The 25,503-nt window shown below is 55.2% G+C and overlaps 1 protein-coding gene across 2 annotated transcripts; it reads left to right on the plus strand.

Moving 5' to 3' along the window:
* The first annotated feature begins 76 nt into the window (after nt 1-76).
* STARD3 (StAR related lipid transfer domain containing 3) lies at nt 77-24,780 on the plus strand. Of its 2 annotated transcripts, none has more exons than XM_019982270.2 (15): nt 77-221; nt 12,896-13,174; nt 18,618-18,695; nt 19,051-19,128; nt 19,256-19,309; nt 19,710-19,827; nt 20,030-20,128; nt 20,357-20,412; nt 20,782-20,874; nt 21,541-21,603; nt 21,773-21,868; nt 22,235-22,314; nt 22,400-22,504; nt 23,528-23,621; nt 24,028-24,780. In XM_019982270.2, exons 2-15 carry the CDS (start codon nt 12,947-12,949, stop codon nt 24,130-24,132), a joined length of 1,347 nt encoding a protein of 448 aa, XP_019837829.1. In that variant the 5' UTR covers nt 77-221; nt 12,896-12,946; the 3' UTR covers nt 24,133-24,780. The 2 variants fall into 2 exon arrangements, with proteins under 2 accessions (XP_019837829.1, XP_019837830.1); XM_019982271.2 differs by lacking the exon at nt 77-221 and adding an exon at nt 12,507-12,616.
* Nucleotides 24,781-25,503: the final 723 nt, after the last annotated feature.

Here is a 25,503-nt window from a genome sequence, read left to right on the forward strand (position 1 = left end):
CTTCCGGACTTCGGGGGGTGGGGCCCGAGGGCTTGGGGGCGGGGCTGAGGGGAAGGGGCGGGGCTGCAGTCCTACGCACGTCCCGGATCGCTCTCGGGGGCGGACTCAGTGGCGGAAGTGGCGTCGGGAGATCTCTTTCCGCTCGGAGGCGCTGCTGGGGCGGTGGAGTCAGATTGCGGTTGCGGGTAGGAAGAGCTGGGGTCGTGGCTGACATGGAGCAGGTGGGTCCGCAAGAGGTCACTGGGACCAGGTGGTGGTACAAGGGCTACGTCTTGCCAGCGGATCCCGTCTCCCTAGCGGGTGTCCGTTCGTGGTTCCGTCCGACCCTTCCCACACCCCCTGCTCCCCACGTTCCGCCCCCTTCCTCAGCTCCGCCCCCTTCCTCAGCTCTACCCCGCGCGAGGTTAAGGGGTCTCCTGCGCTGACAGTCCGCGGCCCCACCCACTCGAAAGAGTCCGGGAAGGGTGTCCCGGATCGCCCTCCATAGCTTTTCTTTTCACTGTGAGGGGGTGGTGTCTGGGTATTAAGAGCAAGAACTGGATATGGGGAGGTGTCAGGGTTAAGAAGGCAATGGCACCCCACTCCAGTACTCTTGCCTGGAAAATCCCATGGATGGAGGAGCCTGGTAGGCTGCAGTCCATGGGGTCGCTAAGAGTCGGACACGACTGAGCGACTTCACTTTCACTTTTCACTTTCATGCATTGGAGAAAGAAATGGCAACCCACTCCAGTGTTCTTGCCTGGAGAATCCCAGGGATGGGGGAGCCTGGTGGGCTGCCGTCTATGGGGTCGTACAGAGTCGGACACGACTGAAGTGACTTAGCAGTAGCAGTAGCAGGGTTAAAAATGAGCAGGAAAATATCTGCAAGTTCCTGTAGGTCTCCGTCTCACTGTCATCCGGGCTCCCTCAAGTTCCTTGGGAAATGGCAGTGAATGACTTCTTAATGGACATCAGAAGGGCTCTTTGATATCTTTCTTGAGTTATTAAAGGTGCATAACACCAGTGACACTAACTCGTAATTGATATAGTGGATATGTGCCCCTTCCCCCCGTTTTGGCTTCCTCCGCGTCAGCATCCCCTTATTTTCTTCCTACTCCTCTGACTGCAGAAGTACCGTTTCACAATCTCTTCTTGCCCAGCCCCTTATTCTGTACACTTAATCTGGATGGTCTCATCTACTCTCATGGTTTCAGCTTTGTGTCCGTTTGTGTTCAGTGACTCAGTCGTGTGTAACTGTGACCTCTTGGACTGTAGTTCTGCAGGCTCCTCTGTCAATGGGGTTATCCCAGGAAGAATACTGGAGTGGGTTGCCATTTCCTCCTCCAAGGACTGAACCTGAGTGTCCTGCGGCTCCTGTATTGGCAGGTGGATTCTTCTTTACCACTGAGCCACCTGGGAAGCCTGGCTTCAACTTTAGGATACCAGAAAGGCACCCAGATCTCCAGCTTCAGCCAAGCCCCTCCCTGGAGCCTCAGGCTTGGCCATCCAGCTACCAGTTGGATGGCTCTACTTCAGCTGCCACTCAGTCTGTCTGAACTCAAATTTATCTTGTCCCCTGCAGATTCATTTGTTCTCAACTACCCCATCCTAGCCAGAAACCTGAGAATTATCATATACTTCCTCTTTTTTCTCAGTTCTCATATCTAAGAGGTGACCTAGTCCAGTAACTTCCTAACATGCTTCGCACATGGTCCCATGCCTCTGACTCTGTTGTCAGCACCTTGTCGATATGTTTCTCAACAGGATGATTGCGGTGACTGAACTTCCAGTTCACGGCCGCCTGCAACCCAGTGTCCCAACTGTAACTCTTGTGGTCCTTGAAAAAGATGTCTCATAATGTCACTTCCTTGCTTACAACCCTTGAATGGTTTCCCAGTGCCTATGGGAAAGGCTGAATCTTTAGCACAGATTACACGGCTCTCTCTCCTACCCTATGTGTACCCTGAGGTCCAATAATATGACATTGCAGGATGTGCTTGCCCACACCTTGCCATTTTGTGTCTCCATGGCTTTGCATGCACCAGCCCCACTGCCTAGAAAGTCCCTTTTCCTCTTATCTGCTGCCTACCTTCTACTTGACCTTTAGTGCTCTGCTCAGGCAGCATCACCTCTGGATCACCGCCCCTGCCCAAGGCTAAATATTGTCCCATCTGAGTCCCTGCAGCACCCTGTCCATAATAGCCTGATGATGAAGGATACAGACTCATGAACTGGACTTCCTGGGTCCCAGGACTATCTTATGATATTGATGAAGGCAGAGCTTCAGTTTCGTTTGGCAAATGGAGATAGTTCTGTGCCTATTTGGTACAGTTATCGTGGATTAAATGAAATAGTGTATGTTTAGGGCTTAAAACGGTGAGCACAGGCATGCTCAGTAAATCAGTGTTAACTATTATTACTGTTTACATAAGAAGGATAAAGAACAGTGATTCTGATTTTTAATTTTATCAACTGCTTGAGAATAGTTGATGTGGCTTCTCATTCTGTCTCAGAGCTGCAAAGCCTGACTCTTTGTCAGTAAATAAAATGCTGGGGTAGAGAGCATTAGGGGCAGGATCTGGGTGAGGATTCAAAATAGTAGAAGACCTAGATCCCATGTCATTCTGCTCAGGAAATGAGTCTGGAAATGGATGAATGTTAGAGGCCAGGCTGGTGGCTCAGAGGTTAAAGTGTCTGCCTCCAATGCGGGAGACCCGAGTTTGATCCCTGGGTTGGGAAGCTCCCCTGGAGAAGGAAATGGCAACCCGCTCCAATACTCTTGCCTGGAGAATCCCATGGACGGAGGAGCCTGGTAGGCTACAGTCCACAGGGTTGCAAAGAGTCAGACACGACTGAACGACTTCACTTTCACTTTCAAGCATGAGTTCTAGAGAAATGTACACAGAACTCTGGGAACCCAAGGAAGAAAAAGGCCAAGAGTAACTTCCCAGAGAAGCTGACAGTTAGGGGCCCTCGGTGAGAGAATGAGTACCAGCAGGAGGCAGAGACCTGGGTGGGCTCAGAGAAAGGAAAGCTATATCCTCCAGTTGGAGAGCTCCTTCAGGGGAGGGGGCTGAGGTGGGCATGAGGGCAGATTCCTTTCTTCACCTGGCTGCAAAGAAGTATCCCCTCGGGTTAGGAGCCTGCAGAGACCATGCCCTGGGGAGGTCTGGAGGCTTGGTACCCATGTTTGGGGGCAGGGCCCTAGGGGTAAGGTCAGCACGCATGCCTGTGGGCTGGGCCTGTGTTTTAAACCAGATTCTGGGCTTCTGTTCAAGCCCGGAGTGCCCATCTTCCTTGCCTCCGGCTGATAGATGCAGAGGCCTGGGTCAGATGGCTCCTCCTCCCTGTGGCTTTCCTGACCTCCCCCACTCTAGCCTGGGTCAGATGCTCCTTTCTCTGGGAGCCCACAGTCCTTTGTTCACCCCTCCCTGAAAGTGCTGATCGCAGCGTGGCGCTGTGCCTTTATCTGTCAGCCTCCCTTCCCAGACGTGGACCCCCTGAGTGAATATCCCCGGGGACCAACACTGTGGCTGGCACGCTGTAGGCTCTCAGTTTACCTGCTGTGGGAAACCGAGCTCTCCGACACTCGGACTTGTTTGGGGGAAAGGGTGTGGGTGAGACCAAAAATTGTGTACATTTGACAGCTCACACTTGTTGCATTCAACGACAGAGGTTGTTGGCCCCGTTTTACAGACAGAGAAGCTGAGATTTGGGAGGTGAGGTCAGGTTCACTCAGCAGGAACTGTCTTCTGACTCCAGGTCTACAACCATGTCCCAGAAACTGCCCTGGGCTCCCAGTCCCCAAAGGGACAGCTGCCACATCAGTGGGACGAGGGACAAGGGAGGTATACCATCCTGCCTGTTGTATGTTCCTCTGAGCTTTTTCTGCCTGGGAAGGGGCTGGTCCGGGCCAGTGCTGGGAGGAGTCTGTTCTGAACCACCCCCGCCCCTGCAGGGCCCTTCTGTCACCTAGGCTCATAGGACTGAGATTGCCCTGGAAGATGGACCAGCCCTTTCCAAACTGACCTTGAGAACTCAACCTCATTAGTCCTGTTTTATCCAACAGCACCGATGGGGCCTGACTCACCAGCCCTTGAGTAGGCTGGGGTCATAGAGTCACAGAGCTGGGGACATCTCTGACATTTAATAGGGCCTGGCGTGAGGAGGGAGCTGAAGGGCTGAGTCAATCTCAGTTTGATAGGATTTTCCAGTAAGTGAAAGTGAAAGAAAGAAAATGAAAGTGAAGTCGCTCAGTCGTGTCTGACTCTTTGTGACCCCATGGACTGTAGCCCACCAGGCTCCTCTGTCCATGGGATTTTCCAGGCAAGAGTCCTGGAGTAGGTAGCCTTTCCCTTCTCCAGGGGATCTTCCCAACCCAGGGATCAAACCTAGGTCTCCCGCATTGCAGGTGGATTCTTTACTAACTGAGTCACAAGGAAAGCCTGTAAACTGTACTTCAGAACCTCCTGGGGCTAGGGCAGTGTGGGAGCGTTCCGTGATGAATACGGTTTCTGTTTTGGCTTGACTGGGCCCTGTTCACTTCCTCAGAAGGAAAAGGGAAAGAGCCTGGCTTGGCCTCTGAGATCTTACTTGTCACTGCTGCTGTGTCCTGGGTTCTTTAGGGGCATAGTTCCCTGCTTCTCCAGGGAACTTCCCAAGCCATCTGGGTGGGGCACAGTAGAGACTAGGAAGCCAGCTGTGCTGAGGCTGATGGCATAGGTCACCGATCCCTGAACTACAGGAGAGCCTAATATGTAACATCCTGGGTCAGCTCCCTGAGATCAGGGCCCATCCTGCCATCCAGAAGTACTGATGGACCCTCAGTTTGGGCAGAGTGCCGTGCTGCATGTGCCTGGCCCAGGGCCCTGCCTCTAACACTGTTCCCGTGGCCGCTGATAGTGGTCATGCTGCTGCTGCTGCGAAGTCGCTTCAGTCGTGTCCAACTCTGTGCGACCCCACAGACGGCAGCCCAGCAGGCTCCCCCGTCCCTGGGATTCTCCAGGCAAGAACACTGGAGTGGGCTGCCATTTCCTTCTCCAATGCAGGAAAGTGAAAAGTGAGAGTGAAGTCGCTCAGTCGTGTCCGAGTCTTAGTGACCCCATGGACTGCAGCCCACCAGGCTCCTCTGTCCATGGGATTTTCCAGGCAAGAGTACTGGAGTGGGGTGCCATTAATTAAGCACAGACACATTGCAGCTGTTGTTTCTAATTCTTTCAATAGCTCTGTGATGTGGGCACTCTACCATCCCTGTTTTACAGATGAGAAGACTGAGTTTCAGAGAGACTCAAAGGCCCACGGAGTAATAAAGAATGGCCTTTGGCTTTTGACTCCAGGTTTCCTGACCAACCCCCAAATCTACGCGCTTTCCCTTATTCCAGGGTGATCCATAGGCCAGTGAACCTACTTGACATGTGCATGACCTGAGCCTCAAGGGCTCGAGGAGAGATGAGTTTGAGCCTAAAGTCTAGGGGTGTGGGGATTGAAGTGCTGAGCCAGGGTCCCGAGATCTGGGCTTGGGGAAGCCTGAGCTGAGAGTGAGGTTTGTCCAGGAGGCAACTTTTGAACTGGTCTCTAAAGACTTAAGAGTTCCTCCCAAGGGAACTGGAGGTATGAAGGGAGACCCAACTGGCCATGGTGTATCCTGGGAACAGCCAGTGGCTCGAGAGTATTGGGGGAGGCGTGTCAATCCCATCACAAGAGCGGAGTGGTGGGGACCCTCGCTATCCTAGGGATTTAAACCTGCACCCAGGCCTTTCCCTGTGAGTCTGGGTTCAGAGAAGAGGAGGGGAGCAGTCACCCTGCTTGAGGCTGCGTGGGAAACCAGTCCTCCCCCTTGCCTGCTGGTGGAGGAAGGGCCCAGGCTCTGGGTAACACGAGACTCCAATGAGGGTGGAGTCCAGTTCAGCAGAGGCTGGTTTGGTGGGGCCGCTCCTCCAGGATTGGGTGTGAGTGTGTGCAGGAACACCTGTACATGTGATGCTGCGGTCGTTCAGCACACTTCTTCAATATTTGCTGTGAGACTGGTGCCGGAACCAGATAATGCAGCCGTGAGCAGGCAGGGTGTCCCTGATCCGGTGGGAGAAGACAGGCAGGAAGCAGATCAGTAAACATATAATGTCTGCGGTGAAGAAGGAAGCAGGGTGAGGGGATGCAGGCTGGGGCTGAATAGAGGGTTCAGGGAAGGCCTCTCCAGAGAGAGGGAACATTGCAGAGACCAAGGGGAGGAAATCCGGACACGACAGCAGGAGCAAGGGTCCTGGGGTAGGAGCATGCTGGATGTGTCCACAGGGCAGTGTGGCTGGAGCAGAAGGCACCAGGGGAGGAGGAGGCTTGTAGGCCAGGACGGGGACTTTGGCCTTTACTGTGGGGGAGCTGAGGCTGTTGGAAGTTTGGGATGTCGAGGAGGTGCAGCCTGACGTTTACTGTGGTCCCTCTGTCTGCCGTATTGAAACAGACTTGGGACCAGGGCAAGGAGGCAGTCAGGAAGCTGTAGTAAATGTGAGATCGTGGCTCAGGCAGGGTGCTGTTAGTGGTGAGCAGTGGCGGATACTGGCTGGACTTGGAAGGATTTGTTCATGGTTCGGATGTGGAGGGGAAGGTGCTGAGCTCTCTACAGGCTCTGGCTATTAAACTCTTTGGGGTCTTTTGACACCTCGCTCCCCACAGGGCCTGAAGGTGGCCACATTTAGGTTTAGCCCAGCACTAGGGGAAGCCCACGTGCCCCTGGGATCAACTCCGCCCTGTCCAGGCTGGGGGCAGGCCTCTCCAAGCTTCAGTCTTGTCACCTCTACAGCTTCTGGCAACAGATGCCAGGAGTGAAGGAGAGGATGTCTGCAGGGGGCCGGCGGGGCCACTGCCAGCCCGGATTGCTTTCTTCTGGCCTGTCTGGATCATGCACAGGCCTGTTTGGTCTGCTGTCCTCCTTCCCTGAGCCAGCTTCCTCCCAGGCTGGCCAGTGGCAGAACACAACCCGAGGCCAGCCTCTTCTGCACACAGAGCCTTTGTCTGCTGCCCGTCTGTGGATTCTCCATTAACCTGGGCATCAGCAGAGTCTCAATCCAGAGCAACCCCAGCCCTGGCCTGAAGCCATCCCACAGAGGCTGTCAGAACTCGAGACTGTTTCCACCTAAGATGATACAGGGGTCATGTTAGCTAACCCTTCCACAGCAGTCACTCTTTTTTGGGGACTGTTCTGGGTCCTTATGTGTAAAAAGTTGCCTAAACCTTGTAATACCTCTAAGAAGCAGATACTACCATTACCCCGTTTTATAGAGAAGAAAATCGAGGCACAGAGAGGTTCAGTGACTAGTAAGGTGGGAATCCGGGCTTCCCCGGTGGCTCAGTGGTAAAGAACCCACCTGCAATGCAGGAGTCACAGGAGACCTAGGTTCAATTCCTCGGTGGGGACGATCCCCTGGAGGAGGATGTGACAACCTACTCCGGTATTCTTGCCTGGAGAATCCCATGGACAGGGGAGCGTGGCATGCTGCAGTCCGCAGGGTCACAAAGAGTTGGACATGACTGAAGCGACAGCACGCTCGTGCATACAAGGTGGGAATCCAGGGTGGGGCACGTGTTTTGAGCCCACGTCTACTGCCCCCTTGGCCTGGGGAGAGGGTTTGGAGATGCCGTATTGCTCTGAGGTGAGAATCGTTTTTGGACATAGATGGGGTGTTTGTCTGCTCGGGGTCACAGAGCCTAGCTGGTGGAGGGAGCTCTATCTGGAACTTGTGTAGGTTGGCCTGACATTCCGTGGGAAGCTGGGCAGAGGAGAAGGGGAGAGGCCCACAGAGGCGGCGGCGGCGGCCATGGCTCCTGTCTGTGCAGCCCTTACTCTGTGACATCAGGGGCTGTTCTCCGTGCTCTCCATGCACAGCTGTCTCCTCTGATCCACCAGGCGCCCCAGGGTCAATACAGGTATCCCCCAGTCCCCGTTTCCAGGTGCAGCCTCGGAGTCTTGCCAAGTGAGTGACAGACATAGGCGCATTGCAGACTTGTTTTGGTCAGGAAATGTCAGCCAGAGACTGGCAGAGAGATGGTTGGAGCCTCCAGCCCAGGGTGTGACTGAGGCCTGGGAAGAGCCCTGTCTGTGCCCCAGCCACCTAAGAACTGGAAATGGAGCCCTGGGGGAGGTTGGGGGGTCAGGCACCAGTGGGAAGAGGTAGCATCAGAGGTCAGTCCAGGCTTCCCCCCAGAGCCTGTGCAGGGAGCCAGGACACCCCCCCGCCCACCTCCCCAGGAGCACACGCTTGCCTGGAGCCTCTGTAACTTGGCCCATAGCTCACACAAAGGAGGAAGCCTGGGCTGAAGCCTTGGACAGCTTACTCTGGGTCATCTGGCACGTGAACTGTGGAGCTCAGATTTGAACTCAGGCCTTTGAGGGCAGTTTATTACACATCACTGTTGTGTGTAAGCCCCCACCCCCCCACACCGCACACCTCTCACCTGAATGGCCTTACCCACCCGCTTGCTCCATCTCCACCCTCACCGGCCAAACACCAGCCATCCTTCCCCTAACACTTCTCTAAATGCCTGTGGGGCAGCAATCATTGGTAGCAATCACAGATGGGAGATGCTGCCTTTTATTGTGGGAAAGCATGCACAGCATAACATTTGCCATTTTAGCCACTTTTAAGTGGACAGTTCTGTGGCACTAAGTATATTATCATTCCCCTTATTTAATGCAACTGAAGAAGCTGATTCTCAGAATGTTCTGTTTGCCCCAGTCGCAAGACTGGTGAGGGTGGACCGAGAGTCAAACCCCGGCCTCAGAGGTACCAGCTGCCTGCTGTCGTCTGCTGAGTGGGGACCCACCCGAAAGCTTCTGCTGCCCCCGGGCTAGCGTTTCCTGGGGCCAGTCAGAGAAGGCCTGGAAGTGGGCGTGAGGGGCCCCCAGAGCTTTCCCTGTGCCCAGAGACCTGCCTGGCCTCCTCCTCCCGACCCCTCTTACCCTTCTGACCCAGGATGAGAAAAACCACCAGTTCCCCCCCCTCCCACCACCACCACCCCACTCTCTCCAAGCAGCTGAGCTTCCACAAGCACGTCAGGTGTCACGTCTGCAGTCAGCCCAGGCCGACTTCTTCACGCCACACGTGCTGCTCCCCTCCTGACACCTCTGAAGGTGCTGGGGAGGGGCTGGTGACGGCAGGCGGTGGGCTTGGCAGGGGGACGCTGCTCCCAGGGGGCTGGGTGGCAGCCCTGCTGCCCCCAGCCTCCTGACGCTTGTTCCTGCCTCCCCTGTCGGGAGGGTGGAGGCCAGTCCGCCCTCCCGGCAGCTGCCTCCATCCTCCCGGGCCAGTGTTCTGGGGACTGTTGAGAGCAGTTCTAGGCCAAGGTGGTTTTCATATCTGGAGCTGGCAAGTGGTCTCACGGAACTCAAAACTTTTCAACGTCATCTGAATTGAGTTTTTCAAACCACACCCATGGAGGTTCCTCAGGGTGACCCCGGATGGAGTTTGAGGGAAGGCTGACTTGTGGGGCTCTCTGTGGCCACATCCTATGGCAGGACCTATACAGTCCTGTTTTTATCCATTGTATTTATCTGCTGTCTGCACTGCAAAGCTTGCGGCATCTTAGTTCCCCAGCCAGGGACTGAACGTGCACCCTTGGCCGTGAAGGTCTTAACCCCTGAACCATCAGGGGATTCCCAGTTTTTATGTTTTCTTTTTTTTTAATTAATTTATTTTTTAATTTAAGGATAATTGCTTTACAGAATTGTGTTGGTTTCTGCCAAACATTAACATTTATTTTTTTTAAATTAAAAAATCATTTTATTTTAAATTGGAGGATAATTACAATATTTTGGTGGTTCCTACTATACATCAGTATGGACCAGATGTATAAACGTGTCCCCTGCCTCTTAAACCTCCCTTCCACCTCCCTCCCCACCCCACCCCTCTGGGATGTCAGGAGCACCAGCCCTCGCTGCATCGCACAGCAAGCTCCCACTGGCTGGCTGTTTGGTATGTGGTCGTGTGTACTACTGCTCTCTTTTAGCACTGCTCTCTCAAGTCATCCCAGCCTCTTCCTCCCCTGCTGTGATTATGAGTCTGTTCTTTATGTTTGCATCTCCTTTGCTGCCCTGCAAATATATCTGTTTTATATATTGAGATCCTAGGTAAGGTTTTTTGGTTGATGTTAAGTTTCTCTTAAAAGGGTTTTGGTTTTTTTTTTTTAACGGACCTTTTCCCTGGAGGTTCAAGAGGGAAGGGACATATGTATACCTATGGCTGATTCATGTTGATGTTTGACAGAAAACAACATAATTCTGTAAAGCAATTATCCTTCAATTAAAAAATAAATACATTAAAAAAAAAAAAAAAAATGGACCGTTCTCCCAGATAGGGAAATGGAGGCTTGCTAAGAAGGACTTGCCCAAAGTTTTTCAGGTCAGATGGCTGCCCCTGAACTCATTCACCTCTTCCAGCTCTTGCTTATTTGGATGCTGAGTTTCTTTCACAGAGGAGGGTGACGCAGAACCCTGCTCTCTCTGACTGTTGGCCGGAAGCCCTCACCCCTGCTGCAGAGCCCCCTGTGCTTGGCTCCCTCACCTGCCGCACCCCCCGCATTGGCAGCTCTCTCGGGCTCCCCCAGCACCTCTGCTCTCGGCCCCCCTCTGTGTCTCTCACTTCCACATGGTCGTCTGGGTGTGTGAGTGTCAGTGCTGTTGTACGCCAAGTGTGTCTCACACCCAAGCTGCTGCCACCCAGGTCCTGTCCCCAGAAGGGGAGGGAGAAGGCCAGGGGGCAAGACTAGACAGACCCGGGAGCAGACAGGGAGTGGGGAAGCCACAGCACCCTGCAGTGAGACAGGGAAGGGGGAGAAGGTGAAGGCAGGTAGGAAAGGAGAGAGAGACACATAAGAGAAAACCAGAGAGAGAGTAATCTGATGGGGGTGGAGAGACACTCGCAGTTGGGAGAGAAGTGGAGAGGAAGACCCAGAGAGGGGGCGGAATAAAGACAGACGTGGGAGGGGGTACAGAGACACTTCCAAAGAATGGTGAAGAGGTAGCTTGTGAGAGAGACAGGAGAGAGGAGAGATGGAGACAGGTCTGGCAGAAGACGAGCGGGCTATTAGAGACAAGGAAATGTCACCCGCCCTGGGGCTGCGGCTGTGTCATAGTGAGGGATGCTGAGCGTAGAGTCTGACACCAGATCTGGCTGATAGATGTTGGGGGGTCCCATTGCCAGCAGTCTCTTCTGGCCCCCTCTTCTGGCCGCCACCTTCCAGAGCTGGTCCAGCTTTCCTCCAGATGAGCTTAGCATGGACACCCTGAAAGAGTAGTAGAGGCTGGTGCTTCTGCTGAGAACAGTCAGTCCTGACTGTTGGGTTGGCACAGAGGTAGAGGGATGGGTGAGCCGGCTTGCTCAGAAACCGTGCTGGCCACAGAATGGGGGCTTGTTTTCGACTTAGTAGCTGAAGCATGGAAGAGACCAGACAGCAAATGTGTGGAGGGGATGGACGGCTATGGTGAGGGGACCAGTTAGATCTTGGCCTTCCCAGAATCAAGCACAAAGACCCAGGGCTCCCCTTCCAGTGGCGCCCAGACCTGCCCTCTGGTTCTGCATGTGAGAAGACTCAGGGAGACTCTTCATGGGCTCCCAGAGACTCAGGCCCCACCATGCTGCTTCAGCTCCCCTCTGCTCTAGCCTAAACCTTTCCTTCCCCCACCTGGGGGACAGGGCCTCTGAGGGTCCCTGCCAGCAGATTGGTAGAGCAAGGACCATAGGCCTGGGGGCTGCTCAGCAGGGAGGGAGCGCCCCACTGCCCACTTTGTCTCTCGGGTTTATGAGGATTTCATCCTCATGGTCACATGGGCAGATAAGGCATGGATGGTCACATCCATTCACCTCCTGGAGCCTCGGCTGTCTTGTGTGAGGAACAGGAGGAACCATTCTGCCCTGTGTGGACATGGAACGCAGTGAGATTACCGGAGAAGGTGAAGCCCGGTAAATTCACTGGGACTGGGGAAGGAGGGTGCGAGGCTCTGAGGAGAGGGCCTTGGAGCTGCCAGTTGAAGGACTGGGGAGATCTGGGTGTAAGGCCCCCAAGGCAGGACCAGGCTGCCACTTAAAGGGACCTAGAAGGCCAGGGTGGCCATCATAGTGAGATGATGGGGCCCCATCTTGCGAGGACCACCATGAGGAGGGTGTATTATCCTCAGACCAGAGGGGAGCCCTTGGAGGGTTGTGAACAGGGAATGGCAGGATCTGATTCATGTTCTGAAAAGCTTTTTCTGGCTGTCTAGAGGTGGTTGCTGTGGGTGGGGGTAGAGAAAGCCTGGAGACGCGCCCACCCATTAGGAGCAGGAGAGAGCTGGTTGGGCCTGAGGCGGGGGTGGCGGAGAGAAGGGACCAAGATTTCATCCCACCATCCCTCCGGGCTGGCCTGCGCAGAGACACTGCTCTAGGAAGTCCCTCCCAGTTGCCATGGATCAGGGGGTGGGAGGGTAGGGCTGGCGGCTGGGAGGGAATGTGGCTTTGTGCTTGGAAAACAAAGAACAGAGCTTGGGGCTGACTTCTCCTGGGGGTGGGACCGACCCAGAGGCTGCTGACAGGCCCAGAGGCTGAACTACAGGGCAGGGCTTGGCAGGAAAAGGCTGTGGCCCCAGGGAGGACCCAGGAGGCCCCCAAGGGTGACCATGGGGCTGCAGGATTTTGCCTGGGGTGGGGGGGTGGTGAAGAAGCAGGACAGAGGGAGAAGGATGCTCAGACCCCTCCAGCCTGGAAGTCAGGCCGCAGAGGAAAATGAGGCAGAGAGGGCCCTGGGCCACAGAGTTAGGCGGAGGGTGGGGGGCAGATGTGTTTGGAAACAAATCGGGGTCCTAGGGCTGCGTTTGAAAGGACAAAGGAGGTTTCCGAGTGTTCCTGGACCCTGACACCAGGACCTGACCAGCCACCCTGCCTCCCTGCAGCCCTGCTGCTGAGGCCCAGCCCAACCTGGCTGGAGGTGGGGGCCCGCCAGGATGAGCAAGCTGTCCGGGGACCTGCTGGCCCGCGACCTGGAGCGCAGCCTGCCGGCCGTGGCCTCCCTGGGCTCGTCGCTATCCCACAGCCAGAGCCTCTCCTCTCACCTCCTCCCACCGCCACTGTCGGAGAAGCGCCGGGCCATCTCCGACGTCCGCCGCACCTTCTGTCTGTTCGTCACCTTCGACCTGCTCTTCATCTCCCTGCTCTGGATCATTGAGCTGAACGTGAGTGGGGCGAGGCTCGGGGCACAGGTCAGGTTGGGGGAGGGGTATTGCCCGGGCCTCAGAGGGTTGCATCTGGGGGTGTGTTGATTTCCGGGTAAAATGAAGAATGAGACTAGAAGAATAGCTGTTCTCATCTTCCAGAGAGAGAAACACAGAGACGTTAAGCTGCTTATCCAAGGTCTCTCAGCAAGTGTGTGAAGAAGGCAGGGTCTGAACCCAGAACTCACACCTTTGCACCACACTGGCCCCTAGTGGACACTCTTGAGAAAGGAGGCGGGATCCCAGAGGGCTCTGGTGGAGTTATCAGAGCCTTTGTCTTCTTTCTGCTCTACTTTGCTCTCTGGCTTAGTTCATTCATTCATTCAGCAAACATTTCTGAGTCCCAGCTGTGTCCCAGGCGCTGTGCCGAAAGCAGAGGGAACAGTGGGTGGCAATCTGTAAAGACTCCCAGTGACGCCCCGCTTTCCTTCCCCACCTTGGGCATTCTTCCAGTGTCCCCAGTTTTGGCCTCTTGGTTTTGGTGAGATTCCACCTAATGGTTTAGAGACAGAGCTGCCTGTCAGGGTGGAGTCTGCCCACCCCCTACCCTTGCCATGCAGTGCTTGGCCAGCTGGCGGTGGAACCTAATCTCCGGGTGCTGACAGGGCAGAGCAGGACCTGATGCAGAGGCAGGAGCATGGAACCAGGGCATCCTGGGCTTGGTCCCCTGTCCCAGCTTCTGCTCTATAGCAACTGTGTGAGCTCAGCGAGGGACTCAGCCTCTCTGAGCCTCCCCTTGTTCTCCTTGTGCAAAGTGGGTCAGAGTTCTGGATGGCAGGTGTCCTTCCTCCAGGTCTCAGGCCCAGTCAGTTCAGTCACTCAGTCGTGTTCGACTCTTTGTGACCCCATGGACTGCAGCACGCCAGGCTTCCCTGTCCATCACCAACTCCCGGAGCTTACTCAAACTCATGTCCATAGAGTCGGTGATGCCATCCAATCACCTTATCCTCTGTCGTCCCCTTCTCCTCCTGCCTTCAGTCTTTCCCAGCATCAGGGTCTTTTCCAATCAGTCAGTTCTTCACATCAGATGGCCAAAGTATTGGACTTTCAGCTTCAGCATCAGTCCTTCCAATGACTATTCTGGACTGATTTCCTTTAGGATGGACTGGTTGGATCTCCTTGCAGTCCAAGGGACTCTCAAGAGTCTTCTCCAACACCACAGTTCAAAAGCATCAGTTCTTTGGCGCTTAGCTTTCTTTATAGTCCAACTCTCACATCCATACATGACCACTGGAAAAACCATAGCCTTGACTAGATGGACCTTTGTTGACAAAGTAATGTCTCTGCTTCTTAATATGCTGTCTAGGTTGGTCATAGCTTTTCTTCCAAGAAGCAAGCGTCTTTTAATTTCATGGCTGCAGTCACCATCTGCAGTGACTTTGAAGCTCAAAAAAATAAAGTCTCCAACTGTTCCCATTGTTTCCCCATCTATTTGCCATGAAGTGATGGGACCGGATGCCATGATCTTAGTTTTCTGAATGTTGAGTTTTAAGCCAACTTTTTCACTCTCCTCTTTCAGTTTCATCAAGAGGCTCTTTGGTTCTTTGCTTTCTGCCATAAGGGTGGTATCATCTGCATGTCTGAGGTTACTGATATTTCTCCCAGCCATCTTAATTCCAGCTTGTGCTTCATCCAGCTCAGCATTTCTCATGATATACTCTGCATGTAAGTTAAATAAGCAGGGTGACAATATATAGCCTCGACGTACTCCTTTCCCTATTTGGAACCAGTCTGTTGTTCCATGTCCAGTTCTAACTGTTGCTTCTTGACCTGCATACAGATTTCTCAAGAGGTAGGTAAGGTGGTCTGGTATTCCCATCTCTTTAAGAATTTTCCACAGTTTGTTGTGATCTACACAGTCAAAGGCTTTGGCATAGTCAATAAAGCAGATGTTTTTCTGGAGCTCTCTTGCTTTTTCGATGGATGCCAACAGATGTTGGCAATTTAATCTCTGGTTCCTCTGCCTTTTCTAAATCCAGGTTGAGCATCTGAAATTTCACAGTGGAAGCCTGGCTTGGAGAATTTTCAGCATTACTTTGCTAGCATGTGAGATGAGTGCAATTGTGTGGTGGTTTGAGCATTCTTTGGCATTGCCTTTCTTTGGGATTGGAATAAAAACTGACCTTTTCCAGTCCTGTGGCCACTGCTGAGTTTTCCAAATTTGCTGGCATATTGAGTGCAGCACTTTCACAGCATCATCTTTCAGGATTTGAAATAGCTCAACTGGAATCCCATCACCTCCACTAGCTTTGTTCATAGTGATGCTACGTAAGGCCCTTAGGCCTTTGCATGCCAGGATGCCTGTCTCTAGGTGAGTGATCACACCATTGTGATTATCTGGGTCGTGAAGATCTTTTTTATGTAGTTCTGTGTATTCTTGCCACCTCTTCTTAATATCTTCTGCTTCTGTTAGGTCCATACTGTTTCTGTCTTTAACTGTGCCTGTCTTTGCATGAAGTATTTCCTTGGTATCTCTAGTTTTCTGGAAGAGATCTCTAGTTTTCTTGAAGAGATCTCTAGTCTTTCCCACTCTTGTTTTCCTCTATTTCTTTGCATTGATCCCTGAGGAGGGCTTTCTTATCTCTCCTTGCTATTCTCTGGAACTCTGCATTCAAATGGGTGTATCTTTCTTTTTCTCCTTTGCCTTTTGCGTCTTTTCTTTTCACAGCTATTTGTAAGACCTCCTCAGACAACCATTTTGCCTTTTTGCATTTCTTTTTCTTGGGGATGGTCTTGATCACTGCCTCCTGTCACAAACCTGTCACAAACCGTCTCAAGCTCAGGGTTCAGGAAAACAATGACTGTTGTTACAAAAGAGGAGCTTAGAGAAGGAGCTGGTTTAGGGGTGAAGTTTGATTCTGGGTATGTTGAGCTGGAAGGCAAGGCAAGGCTTTGAGGGTGATGCTCCTCTGTGCACAGAGGTGAGCTGGCACCTTCAGCGAGAAGGAGCCACAGCCATGGGGGACCTTACAGACCATCTTACTGATGAGACGGCTGAAGCTCAGCGAGGTTCATGGTCATTTGAAGAGTTTCTGAGGTCTTAAACTTTATTCCTTTGGACAATCCCCTTGGGCTTCCCTGGTGGCTCAGGCGGTAAAGGATCTGTCTGCAGTGGAGGAGACCCAGATTTGATCCCTGGGTTGGGAAGATCCCCTGAAGAACGGAATGGCAACACACTCCAGTATTCTTGTTTGGAGAATCCCATGGACACAGGAGCCTAGCAGGATACAGTCCATGGGGTCACAAAGAATCAGACACGACTGAGCAACTAACACTTTCACTTTCCAGCGTGAAAGCAGGCACTAAAATTCACCCACATCCTTCATTAAATGTATGTATAATATTTTCTTGACAGAAAAGAGCTGAAAAAATGTTTGGCAATTTTACTTTGGAACCTATATGGCTATACTGGCTGTAATAGCTCAACAGTTGTCATGCAGACTTGAAAATGCTCGTGGAGTGAGAAAATCTAATCTCCAAATTATTTTCAGATTTGACAAAAAGTTTCAGAACGCTGAATTTAACAGTTCAGAGAATTAACATCATGTTTCTCTTGGTGGACAATTAAAATTTTACTAATTTTTCAATTTTGCCATTTTCATACTTTGAAACGTATGCATTTTTAGTTTTTTTAAAATATTTATTTACTTAGTTTGACTTATTATTTACTTACTTGGGGAAGAAAATGGCAACCCACTCCAGTATTCTTACCTGGAGAATTCCATGGACAGAGGAGCCTGGTGGGCTGCGGTCCCTGGGGTCACAGAGTCGGACACGACTGAGCACACAGCGCCTATTTGACTGGGTCTTAGTTGTGGCACATGGGATCTAGTTTCTTGACCAGGGATTGAACCTAGGCCCCCTGCATTAGGAGCACAGAGTCTTAGCCACTGGTCCTTAAGGATCACCTTACTGATGAGAGAGCTGAGGATCAGCGAGGTTCAGGGTCATTTAAAGAGTTTCTGAGGTCTTAAACCTTCTTTGGATGATCCCCTTGGGCTTCCCTGGTAGCTTCACCAGGTGGACCACCAGGGAAGTCCCTATTTTTAGTTTTCTAACAGACTGCATGTTGCCCAGTGCATGCAAGGACCCTGACCAGGCTGTAAGACCGGCGCCAAGATCTTGCAGCCAGAGCTGGCAAAACAAGGGCAGGAACTCTACTGTCCTGAGTCCTGATGCAGTGGGCTGGCCGGTGGGTATGCAGGCAAGGGAGAGTTATCTGTAAAGAGGAAAACCATGGAAGAGAGAGCTCTGTGGACAGAGCTGGAGCTCTGCTGGCACTCCACCTGCAGCTCTGACTCTGGAGCCCAAGAGGGCGTAGTCTGAGGAGTAAGAGGAGGATCAGGCTGGGGTGGGTTGTGATGTCAGCAAGGCGTTTGACTCCATGGGGTGCAGAGTGGTCTTGAGGCTGAGGCATTTGATGGGGATGCACCAGGGCTCGAGACTCAGTGAGGGGCTGTCCAGATGGCTGGCTTTTGCCCTGAGCATCAGAATCGCTCAGGAGCTTTACAGCCATTCCAGATGCTCGGCTCACCCCGAGATTCAGACCCAGCGTCTCAACATCTGTATCTTTAACACCCCACTCCCCTCCACAACCCCAATTCAGATCATCTTCCAGAAATCAGAAGCCCTAATCTAGGTAATCGTGAAGGGTCTTCCCCTTCAGGGCTCCCAAACTCCATCCCCCAGAGTCCCCTTGTGCCCCTCTTCTCTGGAGGCTGGCACCCCACCTGCAGAGGCACAAGCCTGCCACCCCATTCCACCTGAGGCATCAGGCTGCAGTCTAGCTTTCAGTGGGCATCCGGACTCCTTACTCCCCAGCCAGGCTCTCAGGGATCCCATTGAAAATGTGGGTGGCTAGGGCAAGGGCAGAGGCAAGGACCAGTCTGCTTACTCTGCATGCCATCCTCTCTAGCAGCTTGATGGATTTTGCCCATTAAGTACAAACCTAATCAATCGATTTGCCACCTGGGGCTCCGTCTGACACCACTGCCCACCCTTGGTCCCCGTCACCCCAGATGGATGCTTGGCTGGAAGATGGAGCACCGCAGTGGTGGGAGGGAGAGGAAATCATGGGAGAGGCTGGCTCCCAGCTCGCTGTCTGCCAGCATAGTGCCTGCATAGGGCCCATCACCTCCCAAGGCCCTCCAGGCTTGCCCCTTCCTAGGCAGCGTGCTCACGAGTGTCAGGAGGCTCAGCTCTGCCTGTCTGGACTGCCTGGATCCTTAGAGGAACAGTCTCAGCGCTGGGGTCTCAGGCCCCTGGCTGAGCTCGCCTGGTGCCTCGGGGCTTCTCAGGTGGTAGCTGAGCATTTACAGCCTCTCCTCCAGGTTCCACCTGCCCCCTCTGGGAGGACGAAGGGCAGCCCTGGGGACTTGGTCCTACCCACCTCTCTCTCTTCCAGACCAACACAGGCATCCAGAAGAACCTGGAGCAGGAGATCATCAACTACAGATTTAAAACTTCCTTCTTTGACATCTTTGTGAGTGGCCTTGGAGATCCTGCGGGCAGAGAGGGAGCAGGGACAGGGTTCTTTGGCTGGATTTTCTTCTTCCTGCAGCATGCATCCTAATCTGATCAGGGAGCCCTCTGTATTCAAGCCTGTTCCCAAATGAGGCCCTGCTTTCAGAGAGCCCCAAGTGGGAGGGGAAGACAAGACCCCCGTCCAAGGAGGTCACATGTAATCCCCAAAGAAGCACTGACCTGGCCTCGGCCATTCCCTGCTGGGGCATGCACACTGCGTGGGGAGCCTGGGGGAGCAGCCTGGAGGGGCGGCCAGCCTTCGGCCGGGGTGGGGCCCATGGCTGCCTGTGACAGCTCCCCCACTCCCCTGCCAGGTCCTGGCCTTCTTCCGCTTCTCCGGACTGCTCCTGGGCTATGCCGTGCTGCGGCTCCGGCACTGGTGGGTGATTGCGGTAAGATGCCACTTTCCTGGCAGCTCTCGGGCCCTGGCTGGGCTGGCTCATGGGGTGGGATGGAGGAGGACTTACTCCCCAGGCTCCGTCTTCGCTCTGTCTGTCTCTCTCTCCCTCCCCTGGACAGGTCACCACGCTGGTGTCCAGTGCATTCCTCATCGTCAAGGTCATCCTCTCTGAGGTCAGTGGCTCGGGGTCTGGCTGGTCTGGTGGGCATCTGGCCTGCGGGATGGGCTCATCCCAAGAAGGGACTGCTTCTCTGACTTTGGGTTTCTGTCCCTGTTGTCAGGGTTGGGTGAGGAGGATTCCTGTCCTTGGCTTTTTCTAAGGGGTCAGCTTCACTGGCTTTGCCCACTTGCCCTGCTGAAACCCTAAGAACAGAAAGTTCCTCCTCCAGGCTGACCTTAGTGTATCATGCTGTAGAATTCATTAATCCCTCCATCTCAGAGGCATGTGCCACAGGGGGGGCCCAAGCAGCTGGTACCAGGAGTGGGGTGTAGGCCAGAGTCAGCAGCCCCGGGGTGGGGCTCTGGGTCTGGGGTGGCCCCCGGCTGTGGAGCTCAGCCCCCTCCCCTCCGCAGCTGCTCAGCAAAGGGGCCTTCGGCTACTTGCTCCCCATCGTCTCCTTTGTCCTCGCCTGGCTGGAGACCTGGTTCCTTGACTTCAAAGTCCTACCTCAGGAGGCTGAGGAGGAGCGATGTGAGTGCTGGGGGGTGAGGGGATGCAGCGAGGGTCACCCCCACCCAAGAGAGGAGAGTTTCTGGCATGAGGGCCAGTTCTGAGCTCTCTTGCCAACTCTGCCTCCAAGAGCCTTAAAGAGAGCCTGGGCCGGGGGACCCTAGGCTGCCAAGGCATGATTGTCCTTGGTCTGGGACGATGGCTGCCCACGTCTGCCCCCCAGGGTACCTTGCCGCCCAGGCTGCTGTCGCCCGAGGACCCCTGCTCTTCTCCGGCGCTCTATCTGAGGGCCAGTTCTATTCACCCCCAGAATCCTTTGCAGGTGAGGGTTGGTGGGTGGGGGAACTACCTCCAGGGAGGGGCTTTAAGAGGAGCAGGATGGCTGGGTCTGTCCTTTCTCGTCCTCTGTCAGCTCCTTGGAGAAAGCGAGCAGCCCTCTCCCACACACAATCTTATCCCCCCACACACCATTGCACTTGTACCCCAATCCCTCACCCCCACCCCTTCTCCCCACCTCTTCCCGTTGTCCTCCGTGCTTGTTTTTCTGCAGGGTCTGACAATGAATCCGATGATGAAATTGTTGGGAAGAAAAGCTTCTCTGCCCAGGTATTTGGCTGCCTACCCCTACCTGGGGTGGGCACCCCAGAGAGGAGCCAGCACTGGGCTCGGCCAGCTGGGCAGGGGCTTCCCAGAGGAGGGCAGACCTTAGGCAGCCTGAAGGCCTGTCAGTGTCCATCTGAGTGTCTGGCTCACTGTCAGTCAGGCCCAGTGGTCTCCTTCCTGCCTGGGCCCTGGGGTAACAACCACAGCACCTGGTCCCCGGGAGCTCAGCGGGCGCAGGAGACTAGCCCAAACCCTGCATCTGGACATCCAGCTGAATCAGGCCTTTGAAAGAGATGTGTGGAGTGTCTAGAGAAAGACCCAGAGGGGTGCAGCTGCCAGGCTGACCACTTCCTGCCTCCCCTCCCTGGCCAGGAACGGGAGTACGTCCTTCAGGGGAAGGAGGCCATGGCGGTGGTGGACCAGATCTTGGCCCAAGAGGAGAACTGGAAGTTTGAGAAGAATAACGTAAGAAAGTTTTCTCCCACGGGACCCTGAGAGTCGGCTTATAGGGAGTTTTCCCTCCCTTTTCTGAGGCCTGAGAAAGAAGCCCAAAGATTGCATGGGTTGGAACCCTATTTCTGCCCAGGGGAGGGGGCTGGGCCCTGGGGTCAGCCCCTTGGCCTGGATTGGACGTTTCTAGCGCCCCTCCCCTGCTCACCGCCCCCCCCCCCCCCCCCCCGCCACGACCCCGCCCCTGCCGCTCTGCCGCCTCAGCTCCAGCTTTGAAGGGGAAGCCAGGCTTCTGTGCTGTGTCCGGTGTTTTGTTTCATGACCAAAACAATATTATCTAGAAAGATGGCAGAGAGCTTGGAAAACAGGGGGAAAACATCCCCGTCCCTTTCTCTGGCCAGTTCCCCTGGCAGCCTCGGCGGCCTGGAGAGACAGGCCTCCGTGGTTGCAGCTGCAGCTGTGCTCCTGCCTTTTAACTTGATATCAAAAGCCTTTCTCTCCTCATGGCAGGACATTTGTCAGAACCACGGTTTTTTAATGGTTGCTCAGATATCCCCCAGATTCCTAAAGTTTTCTCCTCTCTGTTAAAATCTTGCCCTGCCCGTCACCCATTCCTGCCCTCAACCCGGCCCTCTTCTACCCTCCACTCACCTCCCTGGTGCCCTTCTGTCCCTGCCATAGGAATATGGGGACACTGTGTACACCATCGAGATTCCCTTTCACGGCAAGACCTTCATTCTGAAGGTGGGTGATGGAAAGAGTGCTCTGGAGCTTCTTGCTCTGCCTGGGACTCCATCCAGGAAGGGCCTGGTGGTGTGGGGACCCTCCGGCAGGTTTCTCCCACCCAACAGGAAAGGGCTGGTGTGCCCAAGTACATCTGGCACCATCCAGCCCTCTGCCCACCCCGCCCCAGACCTTCCTGCCCTGCCCCGCGGAGCTGGTGTACCAGGAGGTAATCCTACAGCCTGAGAGGATGGTGCTATGGAACAAGACGGTGACCGCCTGCCAGGTGAGCTGAGCCAGCGGTCCAAGCCTGGCACCCCTCAGGGCAGAGCCATCAGGCAGGTGAGGGCGTGATCCAGTGTGAACAGTGAACCCCCTGGGGACCCGGGTCGCATCACTGAACTACTCTGGGCCTCAGCTTCCCCATCTGTAAAATGGGGATGGTGGTAATAGTTTCCTCTAAGAGAGGGTCTGGAAGATGGAAGAACAAAATGCTCAGAGTGCTGGGTCCAGCGCCCATGAATGGAAGTGGCTCCTAATTACGGGGCCTGAGCAGAGAGCCGGCTGACCTGGGGGCTTTCCTGAGATGCTGGGCCCATCCTCGGGGTTTTCCTGGGGTGGCTGCACCTTATGTCTGCCCTGACGCCCGCAGATCCTTCAGCGAGTAGAGGACAACACCCTCATCTCCTATGATGTGTCTTCAGGGGCCGCGGGTGGCGTGGTCTCCCCCAGGTGAGCCCCCCTACCCGCCCCCTCAGGCAGGCCTCCTGCCCTTGGGCCTTCTACACACCCCCCTCATCTAATCATCCCCCTCCAGGGATTTTGTGAATGTCCGACGCATCGAGCGGCGCCGAGACCGATACCTGTCCGCGGGCATCGCCACCACGCACTGCGCCAAGCCCCCGACGCACAAATACGTCAGGTGAGCTGAACCTTGCCTGGAGTCATGCGCACTGGCTCCTCCCCTCGTGGCCGTGAGAACAGGGCAGGACTGGTGTGTACAGCTGGGCACTTTCTCCTGCTGAGGTCGCCTTCCTGTCCCCGGTCCCACTGTCCCTACTCCTGCTTATCTGGGACCACCACCAGGCTCAGGGGAGCTCCAGGGTAGACCGAGGGTGGCGATGAATAGGGACCAGTCGGGAAGGGGGCTGGGAGCCATGAGGTGGCTGGTCTAGGGGACCGGCACAGCAGGAGGCTGTGTTCTGAAGCATCACCTTCCTGCCTTTCATCCCCTTCTCCCTGTCCCTTGGCCTTGCGTTACCCTCATGGTGCTTGGAGGTACCCAAAGGAAGAAGCTTGAGTCCTCTGCTGTCTGTTCCACGGCCTCCTCCAGCCCCCTTGCTCTCTAGTCCTAGCGCTGTGGGTGGCCTCCTCCCAGATACTCGACACTTCCCCTTCTGTCTTGGGGTTCCGCAGAGAGCGCTGTTCTTTGCGTGTCAGCCCGGGGCTCTGGTCTCACCACCACCACAGTGTTTGCTGGGTGATGGGCAAGCTCGTTTCCCCTCCTGACGCCAGCTCCCTTATCTATGGAGGCAGGGGAGCTGATGGGATGGGAATCCTACCGCTCAGGCCTGTGGCCTCCCAAGAAGGCGCCCCCTCGTGGAGCCCCGCGGCTCTGCACTGCTCCCAGAGCTGGGCCCCGTGAGAAGTGCTCACCCCCGCACTACCGGAGTCCCTGGACAGACTAGATGAGAGCTGGAAGGTGGTACACGCCCTGCCCCTGGGGCTGTGCAAACATCGACCGGCTGTTGAAGGAAGATTTGAGCACCCCATGGCAGGTGGGGTGGGGGGCTGTATCCTGTGGCCTCTGGGACACCCGTTCTGGCCCTGCTCAGACCAGCAGCTCCCTTCCCCCTTCCACCCCAGTCCAAGGTGGGTCAGGGCAGAGCGGAAATCAGGGGTTTCGCCTGGCTCCAAGGTCCCCTACCAGTGCATCTCTCCTCAGGGGAGAGAATGGTCCTGGGGGCTTCATCGTGCTCAAGTCGGCCAGTAATCCCCGAGTCTGCACCTTCATCTGGATCCTTAATACAGATCTCAAGGTGGGCATGCTGGGGCTCCGAGGCAGGCTCTGCGGAGTGGAGGGGACTGTGCTGTGTGACCTTGGGCGTCCCTGCTCCCGGCTTCCCTGCTCTCCGCCTCCTTTCTTCCTCTGAAACTGGGGGCAGGGTCCAGATGATCTTCTCGCCCTGAGGCCCTGTGCCTCCCCTCTTTACCTCTGACTCCTGAGGCCTGAGGAAGGGTGGCTGGCTGCCAGCCCACCCCCTCCCGGGTCTATTTGTGTGACTCATGCCAAGACCGGGGTACGGCATGTTCTTCCTGCCAGGGGTGGGGGAGAGGGCGGCCTTGGCTACATGCCAGAGTTGCACCTGCATTTGGGCACCAGTTGTTGAGGGGGAGTCCCTGCTGAGGGCCGGCCTTCCTGGAACTTCTCCTCGCCTCCCCCAGGGCCGCCTGCCCCGGTACCTCATCCACCAGAGCCTCGCAGCCACCATGTTCGAATTTGCCTTCCACCTGCGGCAGCGCATTGGAGAGCTGGGTGCCCGGGCATAAGGGTGCCTCCTCACCACCCTGCGGGCCAGGGTCCTGTTGCCACGGCCTCCAGAGCCAGAGAGGGGCTCCGCTTGGGCTTCCCACTGCCCACTGAGGACCTGGCCTCAGCAGTGGGGAGGGGGGAGCTTCCTCCACAGCAGCGCTGTGACCTGAGCTCCCGCCCTACACCGAGCTTCACTGCGCCTGGGGGCGGCCATGGCCGGCTGAGGGCTCAAGCGCTGGGACTCTGCTGCTGCGCCGAATGGGTCTTTCCTGCCAACGGTTCCACAGCCTCCCTGCCTCTGGGAGGAGGAGACCCGCTGTCCCCTACCTGGCCTGGGGCGGGGTCTTTAACCGGAGCCATGGACTCAGCGGGAGAGGACCCTGGCCAGGACCAAAGTTAGGGCAGCTCATCACCAGTGTGAAGGTGTGGGAGCGCCTCTCTCATCATGGTTTTTTAGGATTATTTAAAGGGTCTGGGACCTTTCTCCACTTGCACTTCCACTTGTAGGGGTGTGGGTGGCAGGTGGGGGTGGTGGGCACTGGCAGGGAGCCTGCCCCTCCCAGGCTGTCTCCAGGTTGCTGCCCTCCACCCCCACCCCCCAGTGCCTCCTTGGGGACCTTTGTAATTTGAGCCAATTAAAAACAGGAACTCAAAAAAAAAAAAAAGCCCCTGCAGCCTGGCCTCTTGAGAGTGAAAAAAAAAGGGCAGCACGCAGGGCCTAGGGGAAGGAACCCTGCTTCAGCCTACACATGACCCACCCTCCCAGAGCCAGAATAGAGCCAGCTGGGGACCCAGTTCTCGAACCGCCCCCCCGCCCCGTTCAGCTGGTCAGATAAGTGGTCAGAGAAAGATTCCCTGCCTCCCGGCCAGGTCTCCTGCTAAGGAAGGTTAGATTAAGGTCTCCAGCCCAGGATGGGGAGGCGGGAGGTGGGGGAGACCTGGAAAGACCCCGAGTAGGCCTCAGCTGATCCTGGGGTCTGCACGTTTGTCGGGGAGGAGCCTGGAGGCGAGGCCTGGGCTTCTGGGTCACTGAGGCACCTCTGGGCTCTGCTCACCTCCTCTCTCTGCCCATCACACTTGGGACCACTGGGAAATGGCCCTCCTTCCCTCCCTGCAGGCTTCCTGAGGGGCTGACTTGCTTAGACTCAGGGGTGGGGGTGTTGCCTCTTGGGCCCGGCTAGGCATGTGACCCCCGGCAGGTCTGCCTGCCTGAGCCTCCATTTCCTACTTTGCTAAAGCTGTGTAAGATGAAAGGCGCCAAGGATTGGGTGTAGTGCTCAGTAATCAAGAGGGGGCCCACGGGCCTGCCTGCTAGGGTCTCATCACAGCCTCTGTCCCTGGCTTTCCTGGTGCCCTTGCTTTGTCCACTCAGTGACACCCCTGCTGCT

The sequence above is a fragment of the Bos indicus genome, chromosome 19, assembly GCF_029378745.1.
Source record: "Bos indicus isolate NIAB-ARS_2022 breed Sahiwal x Tharparkar chromosome 19, NIAB-ARS_B.indTharparkar_mat_pri_1.0, whole genome shotgun sequence".
Classification (NCBI taxonomy): domain Eukaryota; kingdom Metazoa; phylum Chordata; class Mammalia; order Artiodactyla; family Bovidae; genus Bos; species Bos indicus.